General features: G+C 39.0%; 1 protein-coding gene across 7 annotated transcripts in view; it reads left to right on the top strand.

The window, feature by feature from the left end:
* Positions 1-20512, top strand: part of PLEKHH2 (pleckstrin homology, MyTH4 and FERM domain containing H2) — a 127688-nt gene that overhangs the window by 63799 nt on the left and 43377 nt on the right. For all 7 annotated transcript variants that reach the window (XR_010149547.1, XR_010149548.1, XM_525888.7 and 4 more), the window contains 7 exons: positions 2235-2329; positions 3319-3463; positions 5906-6042; positions 6136-6246; positions 6405-6491; positions 8128-8286; positions 16569-16649. Coding sequence is in view for 5 of the 7 variants with exons in the window: in XM_525888.7 (XP_525888.4) it covers positions 2235-2329; positions 3319-3463; positions 5906-6042; positions 6136-6246; positions 6405-6491; positions 8128-8286; positions 16569-16649 (815 nt within the window). In the remaining 2 variants the exon portion in view is untranslated. The remainder of the gene's footprint in view (positions 1-2234; positions 2330-3318; positions 3464-5905; positions 6043-6135; positions 6247-6404; positions 6492-8127; positions 8287-16568; positions 16650-20512) is intronic.

Below are 20512 nucleotides of genomic sequence, written 5' to 3'. Positions count from 1 at the left end.
GAACCTTGAGGACTTTGTGCTAAGGGATAGTATAATACAAATACATGGTACAGTCACAAAAAGACAAATACTGTATGATTCCACCTAAAGGAGGTATTTAAAGGGTCAAATTCATAGGAATAGAAAGTAGAATGGTGGTTACCAGGGTCAGGGTGTGCGTGGAGAAGCGAATTTATTGTTTACTGGGTATAGCATTTCAGATTTGCAAAATGAAAAAGTTCTAGAGGTCTGTTTTACAACAGTGTGAATACACTTAACATTACTGAACTGTACAATTAAAAATGATTAAGATGGGCCGGGCACGGTGGCTCGCGCCTGTTATCCCAGCACTTTGGGAGGCTGAGGCAGACAGATCACGAGGTCAGGAGATCAAGACCATCCTGGCTAACACGTTGAAACCCCGTCTCTACTAAAAATACAAAAAAAATTAGCCGGGCGTGGTGGCGGGTGCCCATAGCCCCAGCTACTCGGGAGGTTGAGGCAGGAGGATGGCGTGAACCCAGTAGGTGGAGCTTTCAGTGAGCTGCGATTGTGCCACTGCACTCCAGCCTGGGTGACAGAGCAAGATTCTGTCTTAAAAAAAAAAAAAAAAAGAAAGATTAAGTTGGTAAATTTTATGTTCTGTGTTTTTTCCCACAATAAAAAAAGTTTAGAAAAGTGATTTGCATTGCTATTTCGTTCGCTAAGAACTTCCTAAATGTCTAAATTCATTGGAATAAAGAGTTGTGTAAACTTTCAAAAAATGATTTCTAGGGTTGCTGATTTGTATTTTAAAATTGAAATTCATCTTAGTGTGGGGACTCAAATACACTCAACTCTGATGTATATTTTTTTACCTGAGAGAGACTAAATCAGAGAAACTGTGGCATTTCAGCTGTTTAAAATGGTAAAAATATAGGCTTCTATGTCCTTTTTTCCCAGAATTTAAAACACATTTCCCCTTTCTTTATTTCTTCCAAAAAATTCTTATAGAAACAATGCATGCTCATTACAAAAAATAAAACCAAACAACAAGAACTGTCTGGAATAACAAGAAATTTTCCTGTGGTTCTTTCTACCACCTCCTCCCTATCCCACCACTAATTCATATGTTAGGGGTAACTATTGATATTCAGTTCCTGTTCAGCTATCTGCAGTTCTTTCCATTCAGGAAATTTTATCCTTTTTTTTTTTTTTTTTTTTTTTTGAGGCAGCGTCTTACTCTGTCACCCAGGTGGGAGTGGAGTGGTGTGATCATAGCTCACTACCGCCTTGAACTCCTGGGCTCAAGCGATCCTCCTGCCTCAGCCTCCTGATTAGTTAGGATGACAGGTGCACACCACCATGCCTTGATACTTTTTAAGATTTTTTGTGGAGATGGGGGTCTCACTGTGTTGCCCAGACTGGTCTCAAACTCCTGGCCTTAAGCAATCCTCCTGCCTCAGCTTCTCAAGGTGCTAGGATTACAGGTGTGAGCCACTACACTTAGCTAGGAAATTACATTCCAATATTTCAGCATCAGATTTACCTGATAAAGGCTTAAGAACAGTGGTTTTGGTTTTGGTTTTTGTTTGAGAACAAGTCTTGCTCTGTCGCCCAGGCTGTAGTGCAGTGGCATGATCTCGGCTCACTGCAACCTCCCCTTCCCAGGTTCAAGCAATTCTTGTGCCTCAGCCTCCCAAGTAACTGAGATTACAGGTGTAAGCCACCATGTTCAGTTTTAGTAGAGAAAGGGTTTTGCCATGTTGCCCAGGTTGGTCTCAAACTCCTGGGCTCAAGCGATCCACTGCCTCAGCCTCCCAAAGTCCTGGGATTACAGATGGGAACCACCATGCCCCACCAGAACAGTGGTTTTGATACCATGCTGGCAATAGGGTTATGAATAGTCAGAGAATATCTTCCTATGTACTGCTTACTGAATTGGTTGGTAAGCAGTTGCCTGTACTTAGTTCTGCCCAGCCTGAGCAAAGCATGCATGGAGATTTCAAGGAAATAAAAGCTATGGTTCTTGCTCTCAAAGAGCTTGCAGTCTAGTTGGGGAACTAGCACACATGAGGAAATAATGAACCATGTAAAAAAGTGTATAAATAAACCTGTAAATGCCATAATCTGTAAACTAGACTATACAGTTAGTAATCACGTATTAATCGAATTGCTTTTTAAATGGAGATTATGCTAATTTGTATTCATAAGAAAAAGACCAATGTGCTAATTAGAAGTTTTTTAAAATGTTGTTTCCTGTTTTTCTGTTTCAGATTCTGTTGCAACCCTTTCCTATACTACATCTGGACTTTATACATCTCTGATATACAAGAACATGACCACCCCAGTGTATACAACTTTGAAGGGGGTAACTCATTATTGTTATTGTTAAAACATGTGCTTCTCTTCATGATGGATCAAGGAAATTGTTAATTCAAGCTCCGGATTCCATTCTTAACATTTTACACAGGCTCTCCCTTTATAGAAAGTTTTACAAGTTCACGTTAACATATCATAAAAAAGAAGCAATGGAAAGGTCTGCAGAAGACACTTATCAGAATATTAGAGGTCTGAGTCCGTTTTTACTGTGTCCCATGTGATTCCCCCACCTCCCCATGGCCATGAATTGTTTAAAGGAGACATATTATTAATAATGTAATGAAAACTCCTAATTTAGGCAGATCTTTGTATCAGTGCCAGGGTACCCCTTCCTTGCTTGAAGTATTAATTAAAAGAAGGATTGCAGGTATTGACAACCTTATATTTTCAGGCATCTTTTATAATTGCTTATTAGAATTCAGGGTTTAACAACATGATTTTGATAACAGCAAAATACATTCCCAAATTCCTTTTAAAAATCATATGCTGGCTGGGCACGGTGGCTCACGCCTGTAATCCCAGCACTTTGGGAGGCCGAGGCGGGCGGATCACGAGGTCAGGAGTTCGAGACCAACCTGGCCAACAGGGCGAAACCCTGTCTCTACTAAAAATATAAAAATTAGCCGGGCGTGGTGGCAGGTGCCTGTAATCCCAGCTACTCAGGAGGCTGAGTCAGGAGAATCGCTTGAACCTGGGAGGCAGAGGTTGCAGTGAACCGAGATCATGTCATTGCACTCCAGCCTGGGTGACAAGAGCAAGACTCCACCTCAAAAAAAAAAAAAAAAAAAAAAAAATTCTATGCTATGACTTCTTCCTGTAAAACTTTCTGTTATCTAAAAAGAGTGATAACCTTAGGGATGGATACAGGGAGGTTGCTCTGCTTTTCTTTAGGAGGCGACCCTAATAACTAGCAGCCTTTTCTTGGATGAGTGGTAACATTAGGGATGGATACAGGGAGGTTGTTCCACTTTTCTTTAGAAGGCGACCCAAATAAGCAGCAGCCCTTTCCTGGATGACTCATCTGGGTCAGAGGAAGAAGACAGCTCCAGATCCAGCTCCCGGACATCAGAGTCAGACTCACGCAGTAGGAGTGGGCCAGGCAGCCCCAGAGCCATGAAACGAGGTGAGGGAAAATCGCAGGCATATGAGGCAACTCCAGATCATTCTGAATATTAATTGGGAATTTTATCTCCATTAAAGGATTATTTTTTAAATCCAAGAACTTGCTTCAGACCCTAGTGAAAAGAACTTTAGCCTATGACTGATATGTTTATATTCCTAATTCTCTTCTTAATTCTCTGTGATTTCAGACAAATTATATAGTTTTTTTTTTTCAGCTTTTTATTGTCTGTGAGAGGGAGATCACTTTATTGTTGGAATGAAGTGAGATAATTGGCCAAAATGAAGTTTCTTTCTTGGCATTTGTGAAATAGACTTATTTCAGCTAAAGTTGTTACACTGCTAACTGGCAGAAAATATACCTTAAAATTTGTCAATTAATCTGATGTTAAAGTGGAGAACAACATTTACTTGGAATATGTCTATGATTTTTAGTGGATTTTGAAGACATTCTGTGTGTAGGTAGTGGTTACAGAGAGATCTAATTCCACTAAATGACATCTGTATGTTATAAAAAGCCCTTAATGCAGCATGGTGTGTCTGTTGGCTTTCAAACTGTGTTCCATGGAACCTCTGGATACTTCCAATCCCCTCGGCTTCAACTGGAGCTGCTCAGCCTTCCTTTGTTTCATATTTTGAGCTTCCACTGGTCTTCTTGCTCTCAACTTGCCCCGCTACAGCCAGAATCAGGTTATGACACACTTTTGCTGGAAACACTGCAGTGGCTCCTCACAACGGCTATAAGGTGTTCCAGGATTCGGTCACGTACTTGACCTCATGTCCTTTCTTCTCTGTACTCAGCTCCAGTCTCAGTGGCCCTCTTGCTGTTCTGAGACATGCCAGGCATGCTTGCATTTCAGGACCTTGGCACTGCTGTTTCCTCCAGCTGGTATTCTTCCCCTAGATGTCTGTATAGCTGACTCCCTCACCTCCGTCAGCAAACGCTGCCTTCTCAATGAGGTCCACCCTGACCACACCACTCAAATTGCAGCCCTTTGTCTTTCTTCTGTTGCCAGCTCTTTTTATTCCCTTTAGTCTGCTCTATGTTTTATTGTTCCATACCACCTACTGCCTGTATGTCAGTGGTCTCCTTCCACTAGAATTTGTTCCATGATAGCCAATATTTTTGTTGTTTGCTCTATCCCTAGCATCTAGGACAGTGCCTGGCACACTGGCCCTGGTCCTGGGAGCCTGAGATTTGTGTTCCAACATTGCCCCTGCCTAACTCTTTGACTTTGGACAAATCCTTTAATCTCTGGGCCTTAGTCTCCTTGGGCCTTAGCCATGACAATCTCTGAGGTCCCTATAGGTCTAAATTTTTGTTTATTCTATGAAAAATAAAGATATTATAGCAACTGTTACTTGTCTGAGTCAAATAAAAAGCAGTGTCACAAGAGTGGCATTGTTCTAATATGTCCCTTAAATGTTAATACGTATTTTTAAAAATTGCTGGATACTTTTATAAATAATTACCTAAGTCCTCGATTTTATTTAATATATTCTGAATCTCCAATTGTAGTGACCCATGAAATGTGGCTTGCAACTCCCAAGTAGTTTTCTGTAAAGGCAAATGAATCATTGTATAAATGTTCCATTGAATTTTATGTTATAGCTGCTGGCAAGTGAAAGAAATAGTTTGTTTATATCTTTCAATCTTATTGTTTCTCTTTTATGAAAGATTTTTAAAATCTGTAAACTGCTTAGTAGTTTATGGAACTTGAATGAAAAAATACTACTGAATTGTGTTTTTTTAAAATGTGAGGTTACTTTAAAAGTGATTACAGAAGTTAAGAAATTTAAAATGTGATTGTGAAAATCTTGATAAATTAAGGTTCAACATTTGTTTGCCTATATATCAATGTGTAAATACACATATTTTTAATTCTTAATAAAAGATACATGAGTAGACTCTTGCATATATTTTATATATGTAAAATAGCTGTGTGATTGTAATCATACCAAAATATTATTCCTGTTCCTTTCACTTCCTTAGAGAGTTCCATGACAGTCCCTACCTCTTAGTTCTGTTTTCTGCTTTAAAAGTTCTTCATATTGGGAGGCCAAGGCAGGCGGATCACGAGGTCAAGAGATCGAGACCATCCTGGCCAACATGATGAAACCCCATCTCTACTAAAGATACAAAAATTAGCTGGGCGTGGTGGTGCACACCTGTAGCCCCAGCTACTCGGGAGGCTGAGGCGGGAGAATCGCTTGAACCCAGGAGGCAGAGGTTGCAGTGAGCCGAGATTGCGCCAGTGCACTCCAGCCTGGCGACAGAGCAAGACTGTCTCGAAAAAAGTTATTTATGGCCAAAGGAATGAGAATAAATCTAGTCTAGGGAGGCTTATGATTTAGGAATAATTGCATTCTGTAGGAGCACTCAGAGCTGGTGTTTGGCCCTCCCCAGTATTAAGTACTGACTTGATTTCTTTCTTTGTTCTCTTAGGTGTGTCTCTCTCCTCTGTGGCTTCTGAAAGTGATTATGCTATTCCTCCTGATGCTTACTCCACAGACACGGAGTACTCACAGCCAGAGCAGAAGCTCCCAAAAACTTGCTCATCTTCCAGTGATAATGGGAAAAATGTAAATATTGAATATGATTTTTAAAAAGCAATCAGTCAGTTTGAGCCTCCAAAAGGAAACTGAAAATGCTTTTGTCTATCTTTTAAAAATTAGGAACCACTGGAAAAATCTGGTTATTTATTAAAAATGAGTGGTAAAGTCAAGTCTTGGAAGCGGCGGTGGTTTGTTCTTAAAGGTGGTGAATTACTTTACTACAAATCTCCGGTGAGTGGAAAGTGTTTTCTGTTTAGAACGTAATTCCTCAAACTATAAATCAGACGCCTGATTGATTTCCTTCCCATAATGCAAGTAATGATACAAAGCATTCCTTATTATTACTGTTAAAGTTAATCACTTTCCATTTGTTTTTCTCTTTCATACAGAGTGATGTAATTAGAAAACCCCAGGGCCATATTGAACTTAGTGCATCCTGTAGTATTTTAAGAGGAGATAACAAACAAACAGTTCAGGTACTTAACTTTTTTTTTTTTTTGTATCATGCCAGACTCAATTCTCAATTATCCAACCTGATGGAAAGGAGATTGGATAATTCAGTGTTTCTTTATTCACTTTGGGGGTTAGTTTGATGCCTTGGAAGTATGTGAAACTCCAAGAATTTTTGGTTAAAACTATAATGTAAGTTAGGTGTGTGTTGAGTAACTCCCACCACACTTTACCTTTCTTCCTTTATACTCTTCTTTCCTCATATTTAATCTCCTAGGTATTTTCAGCTGTCCAACTGTGAAGCTATTTTAAGGAAGGGTTATCTGGTAAATGAATTCTCAATAAGATGTTAGTTATATAATGTACTATGAAATTCAGGAATGTTTGTATTTTAATATAGAATCTGAAAATGACAGTTCTTACATGAACTTCAGATGCCATAACACCAAAGTGGGAAATATATTGGTGAGCAGAGGGACTGTGCTGCCAAGCAAGTCACACTGCAGGGGCAGCTGCTGCCCATTTTACTCACACATAAGGCCAGTCTTGCCAGAAATCTGTTAAATTTAAAACACAGGCTGTTGAGATATTCTAGTATATGTAATTTAAAGTCAGACACTTTATTTCTGAAATGTCTTCAATAACCATTATTTTCTTATATTGCTCCTTTGGAGGGTGGAGGACAACTTTGCCAGAAAGGTACATTATCAATGTTTCCAGTGATTTGTACCTGAAAACCTCTCAAAAATTTAGAAAGGAGAATCAAGGAAAGCTTTGTCTTTGGGCATGGCAGTTAAGAATCATTTGTAAGTTTCTGAAATTTGGAAAATTTGCAGTGTGGCTAATTTGAGACTGGAAAATTCTGAGTTCATAATATCTAATCACATGTTCGTTCCAAGAATTTATCTTCTTATATGCAAGATCTTCTTATTTTATTTATAGTTGATTTTGTCATTTGTATTAAGAAACCTCTTCTTTAGTTGCTAAAACTATGCTATTTTATTATAGTCTTTAATCATTCTGCTCCTCATTTCAATAAGTAGGAACCTGGCCGGGCGCGGTGGCTCACGCCTGTAATCTCAGCACTTCAGGAGGCTGAGGTGGGCGGATCATGAGGTCAGGAGATCGAGACCATCCTGGCTAACACGGTGAAACCCCGTCTCTACTAAAAATTCAAAAAAAATTATCCAGGCATGGTGGCAGGTGCCTGTAAGTCCCAGCTGCTCGGGAGGCCGAGGCAGGAGAATGGTGTGAACCCAGGAGGCGGAGCTTGCAGTGAGCCAAGATGGCGCCACTGCACTCCAGCCTGGGCGACAGAGAGAGACTCTGTCTCAAAAAAAAAAAAAAGAAAAGTAGGAACCTGTAGCACATTTAAGCAAGAAAGGGAAAATGTGACAAATAAACAAGATATAAAATCATAACCCCAAAATTAGGTAAACTGGAGTAACAAAATTATTTCCACAAAAATTTAATTGCTGTAATGCTCACAAAGTGGTTAAAATATTCTAACTGATATGGAGTCATTTATTTAGAAACTGGGACTTGAGATTTAGCATGTTTGCTTCTGTGTTAAGTAATGACGTTTGAATAATGAACAAGGAAATGCTAACAATCCTAAATCTTCACAGTTTTCTTTCCTATACCTTTCTCGTTGCATTCTAGTTGACCACTGAAAAACACACATACTATCTGACTGCAGATTCTCCCAATATATTGGAAGAGTGGATTAAAGTGTTACAGAATGTTCTTCGAGTACAAGCTGCCAACCCACTTTCCCTGCAGCCTGAGGGCAAACCCACCATGAAGGGATTGCTCACTAAGGTAGGAACCTCCTGTGCATAGCAATGTCCCAGGCAACTATGGGCATGAGCCCATGATCGCTGAAAATGGGATGTCAGAGCATATATATATATTGAATATTGATATGATCTTGGGGATAGGAAAGGGTGTTTTTAAGTATGATGCCCAAGGCAAAAACTATAAAGATGAAAAGAAATTCGTCTATAATATGTAAAAATGTAAAGGCTCTATTAAAAATTCTATGAGCAGAATTTTTAAAAGAAGGATTGAAAAACTTTGAAGAGGTATTTGAAACATGTGAAAACTGGTTAATATCATTAATATTTAACACGTTTTTTTCTAATCAGTAAGCAAACAATGAATACCAATTGGGGGAAAAGGAACAAAAGACTCAATGGGCAAGAAAGAGAGATCATTGAGGTTAGAAGGAATACAAATGATCAATAAGCATATGGAAAAACATTTTACTGTCACTCAATTTTTTTAAAAGCACAGATTGAAATAATAGGTGGCACTTTTTAAAATCTGGTGAAAAGTAAGACGTTTTTACAAATTTTGAAACCTAGTATTGACACAGATTTAAAAATCTGCTAGTTTCTGCAATTACATAGGCAGTAGAAAAAAAAAGAAATCTGCTAGTGAGAGCATTACTCTAAAAGGCAGTTAGGCAATATCTTGGCTGAAGTGTTAACTTAGCCAATAATTTTGAGTAAACAAATCAATATCAAATCAACACACACACACACACACACACTCACTCATATATATCTCCTTTGATCCAGCAATGTCAGTTTTAAAAATGTATCCTTAGGAAGTGGTCTTAATTTGCAAAAGATTTAATTATGAGATGTTCCTCACAGCATGTTTTTTTTCCTATTTTAAAAAATGAGGTATGATTAATATATCTGAAATGCACAGATCTAAAGTGTAGAGTTTGACTAGTTTTGAAAGCTATTTACTGTTGACTCTATCAAGATGCAGAACATTTCCATTACCCCAGAAAGATTCCTTGCACAGCATGGTTCATAATAAAGAAAAATTGGGATCAAATTAGATGTAGGGTAAGGTATAGCTTTAAAAAATGTTTGTACAACCATTAATGCTTTACTATGCAGCCTTTTAAATGTTGTAAAAGAATATCTAATGCTATAGAAATATGATGTATTGTTAGGTAATAAGTAGAGTGCAGTATTACATTATTATCCCTTATTTGTTGTAAGTATTTATAGAAAAATGTCTGGGAAATATACCAAAGTATATTGGTTATCTCTGTGATTTTATTTATTTTTGCTTAATTCTGTTTTTTTTTTTACAATGAGTAAGTATTGACTTATACTTAATATTATTTTTAAGTTTTAAAAAGTCCTATTGGTCACTTTTTGAAAAATACAACAAAATATGTATACACACATAATCACTCCTCATTCATGTACTCTGATTATGTAAGAGGTGGAAAATTAGATGGAAAGTAACTATGCTACTGTGTAGTTTATACTTATTATTAATGTGGGAATGTAGGTGGGTGTTATTCCATAATATTTAAAAAGACTCACCAACTATAGCAAAGGTAAAACTTAATTCACTATTGCACTAAACAAAGAAATATACTATGTACTATGTTTTTTCTAAAATACGACTGTGAAAATGTTTTCTTAGTTACTGATGGGTTAGGGAACAAAATATTTGCACAATACTTTTCCAGTGAATACACTGCTACTTTAAATCACATTCTTACTATAATTCATAATAATGAGCTATGCTCTTGTTTCAAGGAACTCATATGCATATCAAACCCTGAGAGTTTAAGGTGATCCCATGGCTAAGGGTTTATTACTTCCCCCACAATTAGGTTTTTGTTTGCTTGCTTGTTTTTACTTTATCAGCAAGGCATGTCAGTTTCTGCTCCTATGAGATTTCTGCGATTCTCCACTTCCCATTTCACAATTGCGTTTTAAATGAGTATGAGTCGATGGGATTCTCAGATGACTAAATCATTAGGGTTTATAGCCAGGATGCTTATTAAGTTTCCTTCCTGCCATTTGTGCTTGTCCACCCCCATATTTTCACCCTTAGAACCTTATGAGAGAACAGCTTCCCTCAGTTATTCTGAGTGACTTGTTCTGAGCTCACATTCAGGCTGCAATATGAGATACTGTCAAATTGCATTTGAATACCTTGGAGGGGAGGAAGTTTTCTCAGGTTGTCACATTGTTTTTATTAAGTACAGAATAATATAGGTAGATGCTAAGAACTTGACTAATTTGATTCTAGACATTCACTCTTGCAATTTTTATTTTAATGCTTAAGAAAAACATTTTCTATATAAAAATTCAGTTCTTTAAAAAACGAAAATGTATTACGCAGTTACCACATGCAGCACAATGTGCTGAAAGATACTAAGATGAATAGGCCACTGTCCCATTCCTCAGAGAGCCTCATAATCTATTGAAAAAGAGGGAGACAAAAGCTTATTTATAATGATATAAAGTACAATTATTGAGATGTGTCAGGAATGACTTCTGAGAGAAGATTTACCTGTGCCGAGTCTTCAAGGAGGAGTAGGAGTTAGTTATACCAAGTGGGAATGGGTGGAGGGGTGGTACTCTAGGCTAGGAGACAGCGTGAATGAAGGCTTAGAGTCTTGAAGCAGTGGCTTATGCCTGTAATCCCAGCACTTAGGGAGGCTGAGGCAGGCAGATCACCTGAGGTCAGAAGTTCGAGACCAGCCTGACCAACATGGTGAAAACCCGTCTACTAAAAATACAAAAATTAACCAGGCATGCTGGCGGGCACCTGTAATCCCAGCTACTCGGGAGGCTGAGGCAGGAGAATCGCCTGAACTTGAGAGATGGAGGTTGAAATCAGCTGTGATCGCAATGTTGCACTCCAGCCTGTGCGACAAATGAAACTCCGTCTAAAAAAAAAGAAAAAAAGAAAAAAAAAATCTCGAAGCAGTGCCAGCTGCGCTAGGAACAAATCCTTTGGAGAAAAAGCTAGAGGGGCCTATGGATGGTGGAAAGCTATTTTTGTCTTTTTAAGGACTTTGGTCTTTATCCTGAAGGATATTTGAAACCCTTCAGGGTTTGTAACAGGAGCATGGGCATATTCATGTTGCTAACAGATTACTCTGCTAAGAGGAAGATGAATCAGTGGGAGGCAAGGTGGAGGTTCTAAGAACAGTTAAGGGAGTGGTTCCTATGAAGAGGATGAAACTCTGAAGGGGTTATAGGAAAAGAGAGGAGAGGATGAATTTAAATAATGGTAAGAGGTAAAATCTTTAGTTTGATTGAATTTGGGGTTAGGAAGTAGAAGAGATAAAGATGCCTGGTAGAAAGATGATAGCAGATAAGAGAGAGCTCAGGAAAGAGGAGCAGTTTTAGGAAGATTAGGTGATTTTGGAAGACATCAGGAGCTGGTAGGATGTCTTAGTTAAAAAGTCCAGCAGGCAGCAGACCACCAGTCTACATCGGAGGAGAGTGCTGGAGGGCTGGATTGGAGAGAAGGATTCGAGGAATCATCAGCATACATGTGGCAATTATGGGAAATTATGTAGGGCAGGGGAGAGCAGGGTAACACTTGTAAATTTAAGGGCACAGTAAGGAGATGTGTGCAGAGGTCTGAGAGTAATGCCTGTGACTGATCTAGTGTCACATGTGCTCAGAGAAGAAGGTACGTTGCCTTCAGTGGGTTGAAGGGTAAATGGGAGATTAATAAGTGAAGTATTTGAGTTTCAAGAACTATCTATACCTTTCAGTATTTTAGAATCAAGCTGGAGGGAACCTGGAGTCAGGAGAGGCATTTTTTAGGGTGGAAAAGATGTACCTTGAGTTTACAAACTAAGGGGAAGGCCCCTGGAAGAGGGGAGGAGGGAGATTAAAGACAAAGTCCAGAAGAAGTGGGTGGCTGGACATAGTGGGAAGGCACACTGGAAGGGCTGAAACTGGAGGAAAAGTGAGGAAGGGTGCAGACAAGTATCTTAAGTTTGTAGGACATTGAGTGATATCATGTCTAATATCCTCAGTTTTCTTGATGAACATTATTCCGTACGACAATGTTATTTACTAAGAGTGGGGAAAAGGATGGAGAATAATCATTCAGGAAAGTAGGATGTACCCAAGGATAAATAGAAGGCTTGGTAAGTATTATTGAAGGCCCACCAGACTTTCTGATTTGAGTTTTTATCGAATATTTTTCTCTAACATCTTCAGATGCCCAGAAAAAGGAGCAGAGAATTTACATTGTAGTGAAGTGAGGATAGTGGTTTTTTCTAACAGTTTATTATATAAATTTTCAAATATGCAAAAAAGCAGAATAATTTTACAGTGTACAACCATATGCCCATCACCTTGTTTCTACAACCAACATTTTACTTGCTTTACCACATATCTTTCAAGATGATATTTGAAATTAATGTTTTATTATGGGCATTGCCAACGTATGTGAAAATAGAGGGAATAATATAATGAGCCCTCATATATTCATCATCTAGTTTCAACAGTTATTAATTATGGCTAATATTATTTCCTATAACCATCTGTCTCTTGTCACATTCTTCACTAGATTATTTAAAAGCAAATGGAATTTTGTTGAGTGGATTTGTTAGAAGCAAAGGAATACAGCATAATCACAGGCCCTGGAGCAAGAGTTGTTTCGTGATCAAACATGGAAACCCAAGTTGGCAGAGAAGGACATGGGGCCAGGAGGGGACTGATAAGCTAGAATAAAATGGAAGGATCAAGGGGCTTAAAATTATGAATGAGGTAAAGAACAAGAGTGTGGGCCAAGCATGGTGGCTCATGCCTGTAATCCCAGCACTTTGGGAGGCCAAGGTGGGAGGATCACCTGAGGTCAGAAGTTTGAGACCAGCCTGGCCAACATGGTGAAACCTTGTCTTCTCTAAAAATACAAAAATTAGCTGGGCATGGCAGCACATGCCTGTAATCCCAGCTATTCAGGAGGCTGAGACAAGAGAATCACTGAAACCCAGGAGGCAGAGGTTGCAGTGAGCCAAGATTGTGCCACTGTGCTTCAGACTGGGCAACAGAGTGGGACTCCACCTCAAACAAACAAACAAACAAACAAAAAAACCCAAGAATAGGAGTGTGGTAAGTGAGAGGGGGAGGGAAGTGGGAGGAATTGGGAGGAAGTTGTGATCAGAGAATAGAAAGTAAATTGCAGAAGTGGAGCAGTTCCCAGTGAAGGAAAAAGGATTAGGGTATGGCTGAGGGGATGGGTGGCAAAAGTGGAGGGACAGCAAAGGTTACTGGAAGTGAAGAGAGGAAGGATGTGGAGACAGTGTGGCCAAGAGGCAAGGGCAAGGATGGGAACAAGACTGCCTGGGCACAAGTCCTGGCTCTGCCACTTACCACCTGTTTGACCTTGAAGAAGTTACTTACAGGCTCTGTGCCTTAGCATCCTCACCTATAAAATGGGGATAATAATAGAGCCAACCTCACAAGGTATTGGGAGGATTAAGTGAATTATTTAAACATATAAATTGTGTTAGAACAGTGCCTGGCACATCATAAACACACCAAAAAATGCTAGCTATTATCATCCAAGAGTTTCACCTTGATAGTGAAGTCAGCGAGGCTGGTGGCAGGATTTGTGGTGGAGAATGCTACAGGGATGGGCTTATGGGGAAGGAGAGAATACCATAGGGGCTTATGGTTTGTGCAGTGGCAAGGGCTAATTGGGATATGATATACTGTTTGTCTTCAAGATTTCAAACAAAACCAATAGAAACTACCTTTGTTATGGAAGCATGGTAAAAAATTATGCTTTTAATTAGTTCACCTTGAGATTTGAGGTTGCCTTTAAATTTTCGTGAGGATTCTTCCAGTATAATTTGTTTTCTAGTTTTTTAAAGAGTAAATCAGAGATTTAAGAAATTCTAGGCCAGGCACAGTGGCTCACAGTGGTAATCCCCGCACTTTGGGAGGCCGAGGCGGGCAGATCACAAGGTCAAGAGATTGAGACCATCCTGGCCAACATGGTGAAACCCCGTCTCTACTAAAAATACAAAAATTAGCTGGCCATGGTAGCACGTGCCTGTAGTCCCAGCTGCTTGGGAGGCTGAGGCAGGAGAATCACTTGAACCCGGGAGGCGGAGGTTGCAGTGAGCTGAGATGGCGCCACTGCGCTCCAGCCTGGGTGACAGAGCGAGACTCCGTCTCAAAAAAAAAAAAAATTCTAATACAAGATTTATGTATAAAGATAGATTGTTAAAACAGAGCTTTTACAGTGAATTGGCAAAGGTCTTCATTAATTTGCAGTTCTTCGAAGGCATACATTATTCTCTTTTAAAGATAAATCATTTCAGAAGTACACTGTCTGTAGCCAGATGCATTATACTTCAGTTTTTATGAGACTTCTTTCTGGAGATTGTTTGAAGAAGAAAAGAAAAAAACACCCCACACAGCGCTATTTAAAGCTTCCAGGATATTTGTCTGTAAATATGTTTCTAAATTTAAATAAATTGAAACATGTCTCAAATGAGACATTTTTTGTTTTCTCTCAAACAGCATTCTAAATCCATCAAACCGTTAGGTGGTGGAGTTACTCATTTGCTTAAACCACAGCTTTGAAAGCCCAAAGGCTGACTGGGTTTATGAGTTTAAAAGAAAATGTGTTTTACTTTTTATTCATAGTGAGGACGGAAGCATTTGTTGAGTAACTACTGTCATCCTTTATTTACATTTTCTCATTTGGTTCTCACAACAGCCCAGTTGTGAGCCTCTGCACTCTTGATGAAAATATTTAACATACTGCTGATTTAATTGTCTGTCTTCCTCACAAGGCTGTGAGTTTCCCGAGAAAGAGACTGTATCTTGTTCAAATCTGTTTCTCCAGGACCTATATCACTTACTGACTATTCAAAGTTAAGAGCTAGATTCAAATTCTGTCCCAGTCACTTAACTTAGTACCTGATATACAGGAGGTACTCAATTTACAGTAATAGCTTTTAACATTATTTTCTTACTTTGTATGATTACTTCTAAGAAGTCATCAAATGTTTTTGAATGAATGAATCTTTTACATTTGGGAAATTACTAGAATTCTTTAGGTTTTCATCTTCTCACTTCTTTTTTGTTTTTGAGACGGAGTCTGCTCTGTCGCCCAGGCTGGAGTACAGTGGTGTGATCTCTGCTCACTGCAACCTCCGTGTCCTGGGTTCAAACAATTCTCCTGTCTCAGCCTCCTGAGTAGCTGGGACTACAGATGTCCACCACCACACCTGGCTAATTTTTGTATTTTTAGCAGAGATGAGGTTTTCCCATATTGGTCAGGCTGGTCTTGAACTCCTGACCTCAGGTGATGCACCGCCTCGGCCTGCAAAGTCCTGGGATTACAGGCGTGAGCCACCACGCACGGCCTTCATCTTCTCACTTCTAATGTTAGAGTGTTAACCTAGAGAGCCACAGGGCTATTGGAAATCTGTGAAATGTGGAAACTATGAAATATACTGGTGAAATTGTACTTTCTCTTTTTTTATGTTAGTGCATTCATGGGGTACAAGTGCAATTCTGTTACATGCATTGACATTAGAGTGTTAACCTAGAGAGCCACATGGCTATTGGAAATCTGTGAAATGTGGAAACTATGAAATATACTTACTGGTGAAACTGCACTTTCTCTTCTTTATGTTAATGCATTCATGGGGTACAAGTGCAATTCTGTTACATGCATTGATTGCATAGTGATTCTGTCAGAGCTTTTAGGATACCCATCACTCGTAATAACATACATTGTACCCCATTACATAATTTCCCATAATCCACCCCTCCACTCCCTTCTTTATCCATCTGTGAAACCTCAGTCCTAGGCATAGTGTTTGATGCACAGTAAACATTCGTTGTATGTTGAATGGTGAGCACCAAAGCAAAACTTGCCATTCTACTACTGTTAACAGGTAAATCTTTTTTTTTTACAACTTTTATTTTAAATATAGGGGGTGCACATGCAGGTTTGTTACATGTGAATATTGCATGATGCTGAGGTTTGGAGTACAGATCCCATCACCCAGGTAGTGAGCATAGTACCCGATAGGTAGTTTTTTAACCCAGCCACCCCGGTGCCCTCTACCCTGCTAGTCCACAGTGTCTATCGTTTCCATATTTTATGTCCATGTGTGCTCAATGTGTGACAGGTAAATCTTAAACAGCACTGGACAATCTATTTGGAATATCACTTATATCTGGGCAAACTGGATACCTATAGAAACTCAAATAGAGTGTATAAGCTATAATTTAAGGTGTCAGAGTTCTGGGCTAAACTTGTAATTCATTGAAATATGGTTTCAGGTAAAACATGGATACTCCAAGAGAGTCTGGTGTACACTAATAGGAAAGACATTATATTATTTTCGGAGTCAAGAAGATAAGGTATGTATGTATTTTTAATATGCCAATTGAAGTAACTTTTTGTGTGTTAGGGCTTAAACTTTTCCTTTTCTCTCTTCTCTTACTTTGTAAAACTTCAGAATCTTTATGAGGTTGAGATTTGGTATAATTTGGTGCAACTGAGATAATCACACAAAGGTCTATCACCTACACCTACAAGGGTCTTGATTCTTAATTACAAGCCTTAGCAACTTTTAATTAATGCATCTTCTAAGACCTAGAACAGTCTTCTTCTATTCCCTCCCCACAACCATCAGTTTCTTATATTTTCCCAGGTTCTTACAGACCAGATAAGGTTGATAGAAGGAAGCAGCAAGTTAGGAAGGAAAACCTAAAAAGGAAAAGGAATCTGTTTCTGTCCCAGGCCCTCAAATTCCCGAATACCACTTATCTACCCATCCATCTGCCTGTTTATATTCTGTTTATTAATGTTTAAACTAATCCCCTCCCCAAAAGAATCTGAATTATTTTTAATTTCAGAATAAAAAGATGGGGTATCTACCCAAAGGTAAAATGCATGCCCAGTCATCGTTATGGGTATTCTGTGTCACCTTTGGATAACTGAAACTATAAAAATTGAACCAACATGGGCCACGAGTACTTCTATAACATAATGATGACTGCTCCTCTGAAGAGCAGCCTGTGACTGTTGCTGTGTTAATGAGACTAAACTTCTTGGTCTAGTGACCACGTGGGACAGTTAGTATTTCTCCTTCCCTTTTGATAGACTACACTCTCAGGTCCGACCAGCTGTATTTAAAATACATGCCGTTATACTCAGTATTGCTAATGGGGTAGAGATTAACGCAGTACAGCCATTAAAAACAATACTGAGGCCAGGCATGATGGCTCATGCCTATAATCCCAGCACTTTGGGAGGCCAAGAGGTGGGAGGATCGTTTGAGCCCAGGAGTTTGAGACCAGCCTGGACAACATAGTAGGACCCTGTCTCTACAAAAAATTTAAAAATTAGCTGAGTGTGGTAGTGTGTGCCTGTAGTCCCAACTACTAGGGAAATCAAGGTTGGAGGCTCACTTGAGCCCAGAAGGTGGAGGTTACAGTGAGCTGTGATTCGCACCGTTGCATTCCAGGCTGGGCGACAGAATGAGACCCTGTCTCAAAATAAATAAATAAACAAACAAACAAACAAACAATCTCTGAAGTAGTGTGGGAAAATGCCGACATAAAAATGCTACCCGAATATGTACAATACAAAATTGTGCAGTCAATGTAATCCTAACTCATCAATCAGGAAAACAGAAGCCACTTTACGTGCTACAGGTGTAAAAGATCTAATGCCACCCTAGGCAACATAGCAAAACCTCGTCTCTACTAAAAAAAAAAAAAAAAAAATTAGCCAGGCATGGTGATGCATGCTTGTAGTCCTGGCTACTTGGGAGGCTAAGGCAGGAGGATTGCTTGAGCCCAGGAGATCGAGGCTGCAGTGAGCTGTGATCATACCACTGCATTCCAGCCTGGGCGACAGAGTGAGACCCTATCTCAAAAAAAAAAAAATGTTAATATAGAATTGTGGACATACATAAATTTTAGAGAAGTTTTATAACTTACATAACTTTTAGAAAAGTTGTATGGGAGTGGTAAAAGTTAGGGAAACTGCCAATGAAGGTCAGAGAAGACAACACTGAAGATTTCTGGCCAAAGGACTGAAGGCAGCTGGTCCTCGAGGCTTCACTGGGAAGCTTCTGTGAATCTCACATGAGCCCCAACATCAGCCACCGTAGTCCCAGGAGAATAACAACTCTTCTACCCTCTCCTTCTAAACTTCAAGTAGATTCTCTCACAGGAAACTCTAACTGGGAACCATAACAGGGAAGGAGGTTCTGGCAAATACAGTTCCCAATTTCTCTGTAATTATGAGATCTTAGAGGATGGTGATTGGAAGGCCAAGTTTATAAATCTCAGTCTGACACATCTAAATAAAAACAAACAGAGCAGATAGAAAAAGAACTATACCAAAATGTTGAATAATTATCTGTGATCACAGTAATATGGATGGTTTCTTTCTTTTTAAAATCCTTTCCATACTTACCAAGTTTCTGTAATACGCATGTGTTTTTATAAATAGAAAAATAATTTAATAAAAATGGATAGCATTGATCACAGAAGAAACAAGTCAGAAGAATGGATACGTGAACAGAAATCCATTATAACAACTGGAAAAGTATTGAGAATATATGTGAATCATTATAGGCCTACTTCATTTTTTGCTATAAATATTTCCAAAAGAATTTGCTTTTAATCTGTATCAATGTCTTTTTTTATTAAATCAAAATATTTGAAACCACTAGGTCTGTTTGCTGCTTATCAAGGCATGGTGCATCCTTTGGTAAAATGAATAACCATCTTTAAATATTAGGGTGGATGAAACCTAGATTTTCATATGATTGTGCCTAAAGTACACAATTAGGTTAGTATTGTTATGTATTATCATAGTATTAATGGAATTTGTTTTCTTCATCCTATTTTTAAAAGCTTGCTTTTTAGGAGAGGCGAAATTTTACCTCTACTTTCTTAGGGTTTTGGCAGGCCTGAGAATTAAATTCACATTAAGACAGATTACAGGAGAAACATATACATTTATTTAAGTTTTACATCACACAGGAGCCTTCCTAAGGCAATGAAGACTCCAAGACATAAAGGTGAACACTTATACACCGAACTGGACAAAGTGTAGTAAATTGTGAAAATGTGACAAGGCAAAGAGACTTGGGCTGGAGTAGTTACTTGGGTGGAGAAGTGAGGAGGAAGCTAAGATTAAGTTTAACAAGGGTTGTTTGTATAACTTTCCCCAGGCTTCAGCTTCCCATCTTGACAAGAATCTTACTTTTCTTCTGGTAAAGGGAGGTTATCTTTCATATAGGCGTTATGAAAGGCAGGTTCCCTCCTGCCTTCGGGAAGAAAACACAGAGGGTCAGAACACCCTTCTTGCACCTGCTGCTTTTAAAAATGCCTTTAGTTCAAAATAACCCTTATGCCAAAGTGATATCTTTTGGGGTGGCAGATTCTGCCACCCTTCAGCTTTTGCTCTGAGTGAGATGACAAACAACTGGAGGGCTTTGAGCGGAACAGGGACATGATCTTGCCTGTGTCTAACAGGCACACGCCGACTGCGGATTAAGAATAGACCGGAGGCAATAAGGAGGAGATGGGTTAGGAGCCATTGCAGTAATCCAGGTGAGAGGGGATTGTGGTTTAGTGGTGCTGTGGACGTATGAGAGATGAACAGATTCTAGATAGATTCTGAAAGGCTTGTTGACAGGATTTATTGACTGAAAAGTCAGTATGAGAGACTGCAATGATGCCAAGGTTTTGGGTGTTGATAGCTATTAATAGAAAAGTAACATTGCCAACAACTTGAGATGGGGAAGACTGGGCAGAGCAGGTTGTCAAGGAGGACTTACCAAGGTAAGTCTGAAATGCTGTTAAGTTTGAAATGCTATCCAACATCTAAGTAGAGTTAGTGAGTCTGGAGTTATAAATTTGGGAGTAGCTAACATGCTGGTATTAAAGCCATGAGCTTAGATGAGGTCACCCAGAGAGTGAGCATAGATGGAAGAAGGGCTCCAGCACTGAGCCCTGAAACTTAGCATGTAAACGTGTGACGTAAATATCCTTGTAGTTAGAATGAACTTTTTCAAAACTCCAATTGCAAACTTGGCCAAATATTTTAGAAGTTATAAATCTGATGCAGACCGTGTATTTTCCTGGAATAAAGGTACTAAATTAGAGCAAAAGTTTTACAACAGATAGGCCAAATATTCAACACACCAGATATAGTTGGTTTTGTCAATAAAAGCTTAGATAAAATTTAATATAAATTGGCT

The sequence above is a fragment of the Pan troglodytes genome, chromosome 12 (genome assembly GCF_028858775.2).
Source record: "Pan troglodytes isolate AG18354 chromosome 12, NHGRI_mPanTro3-v2.0_pri, whole genome shotgun sequence".
Classification (NCBI taxonomy): Eukaryota; Metazoa; Chordata; class Mammalia; order Primates; family Hominidae; genus Pan; species Pan troglodytes.
Note: the sequence above shows the minus strand (reverse complement) of the source record. Positions and strands in the feature narration are given on the sequence as shown.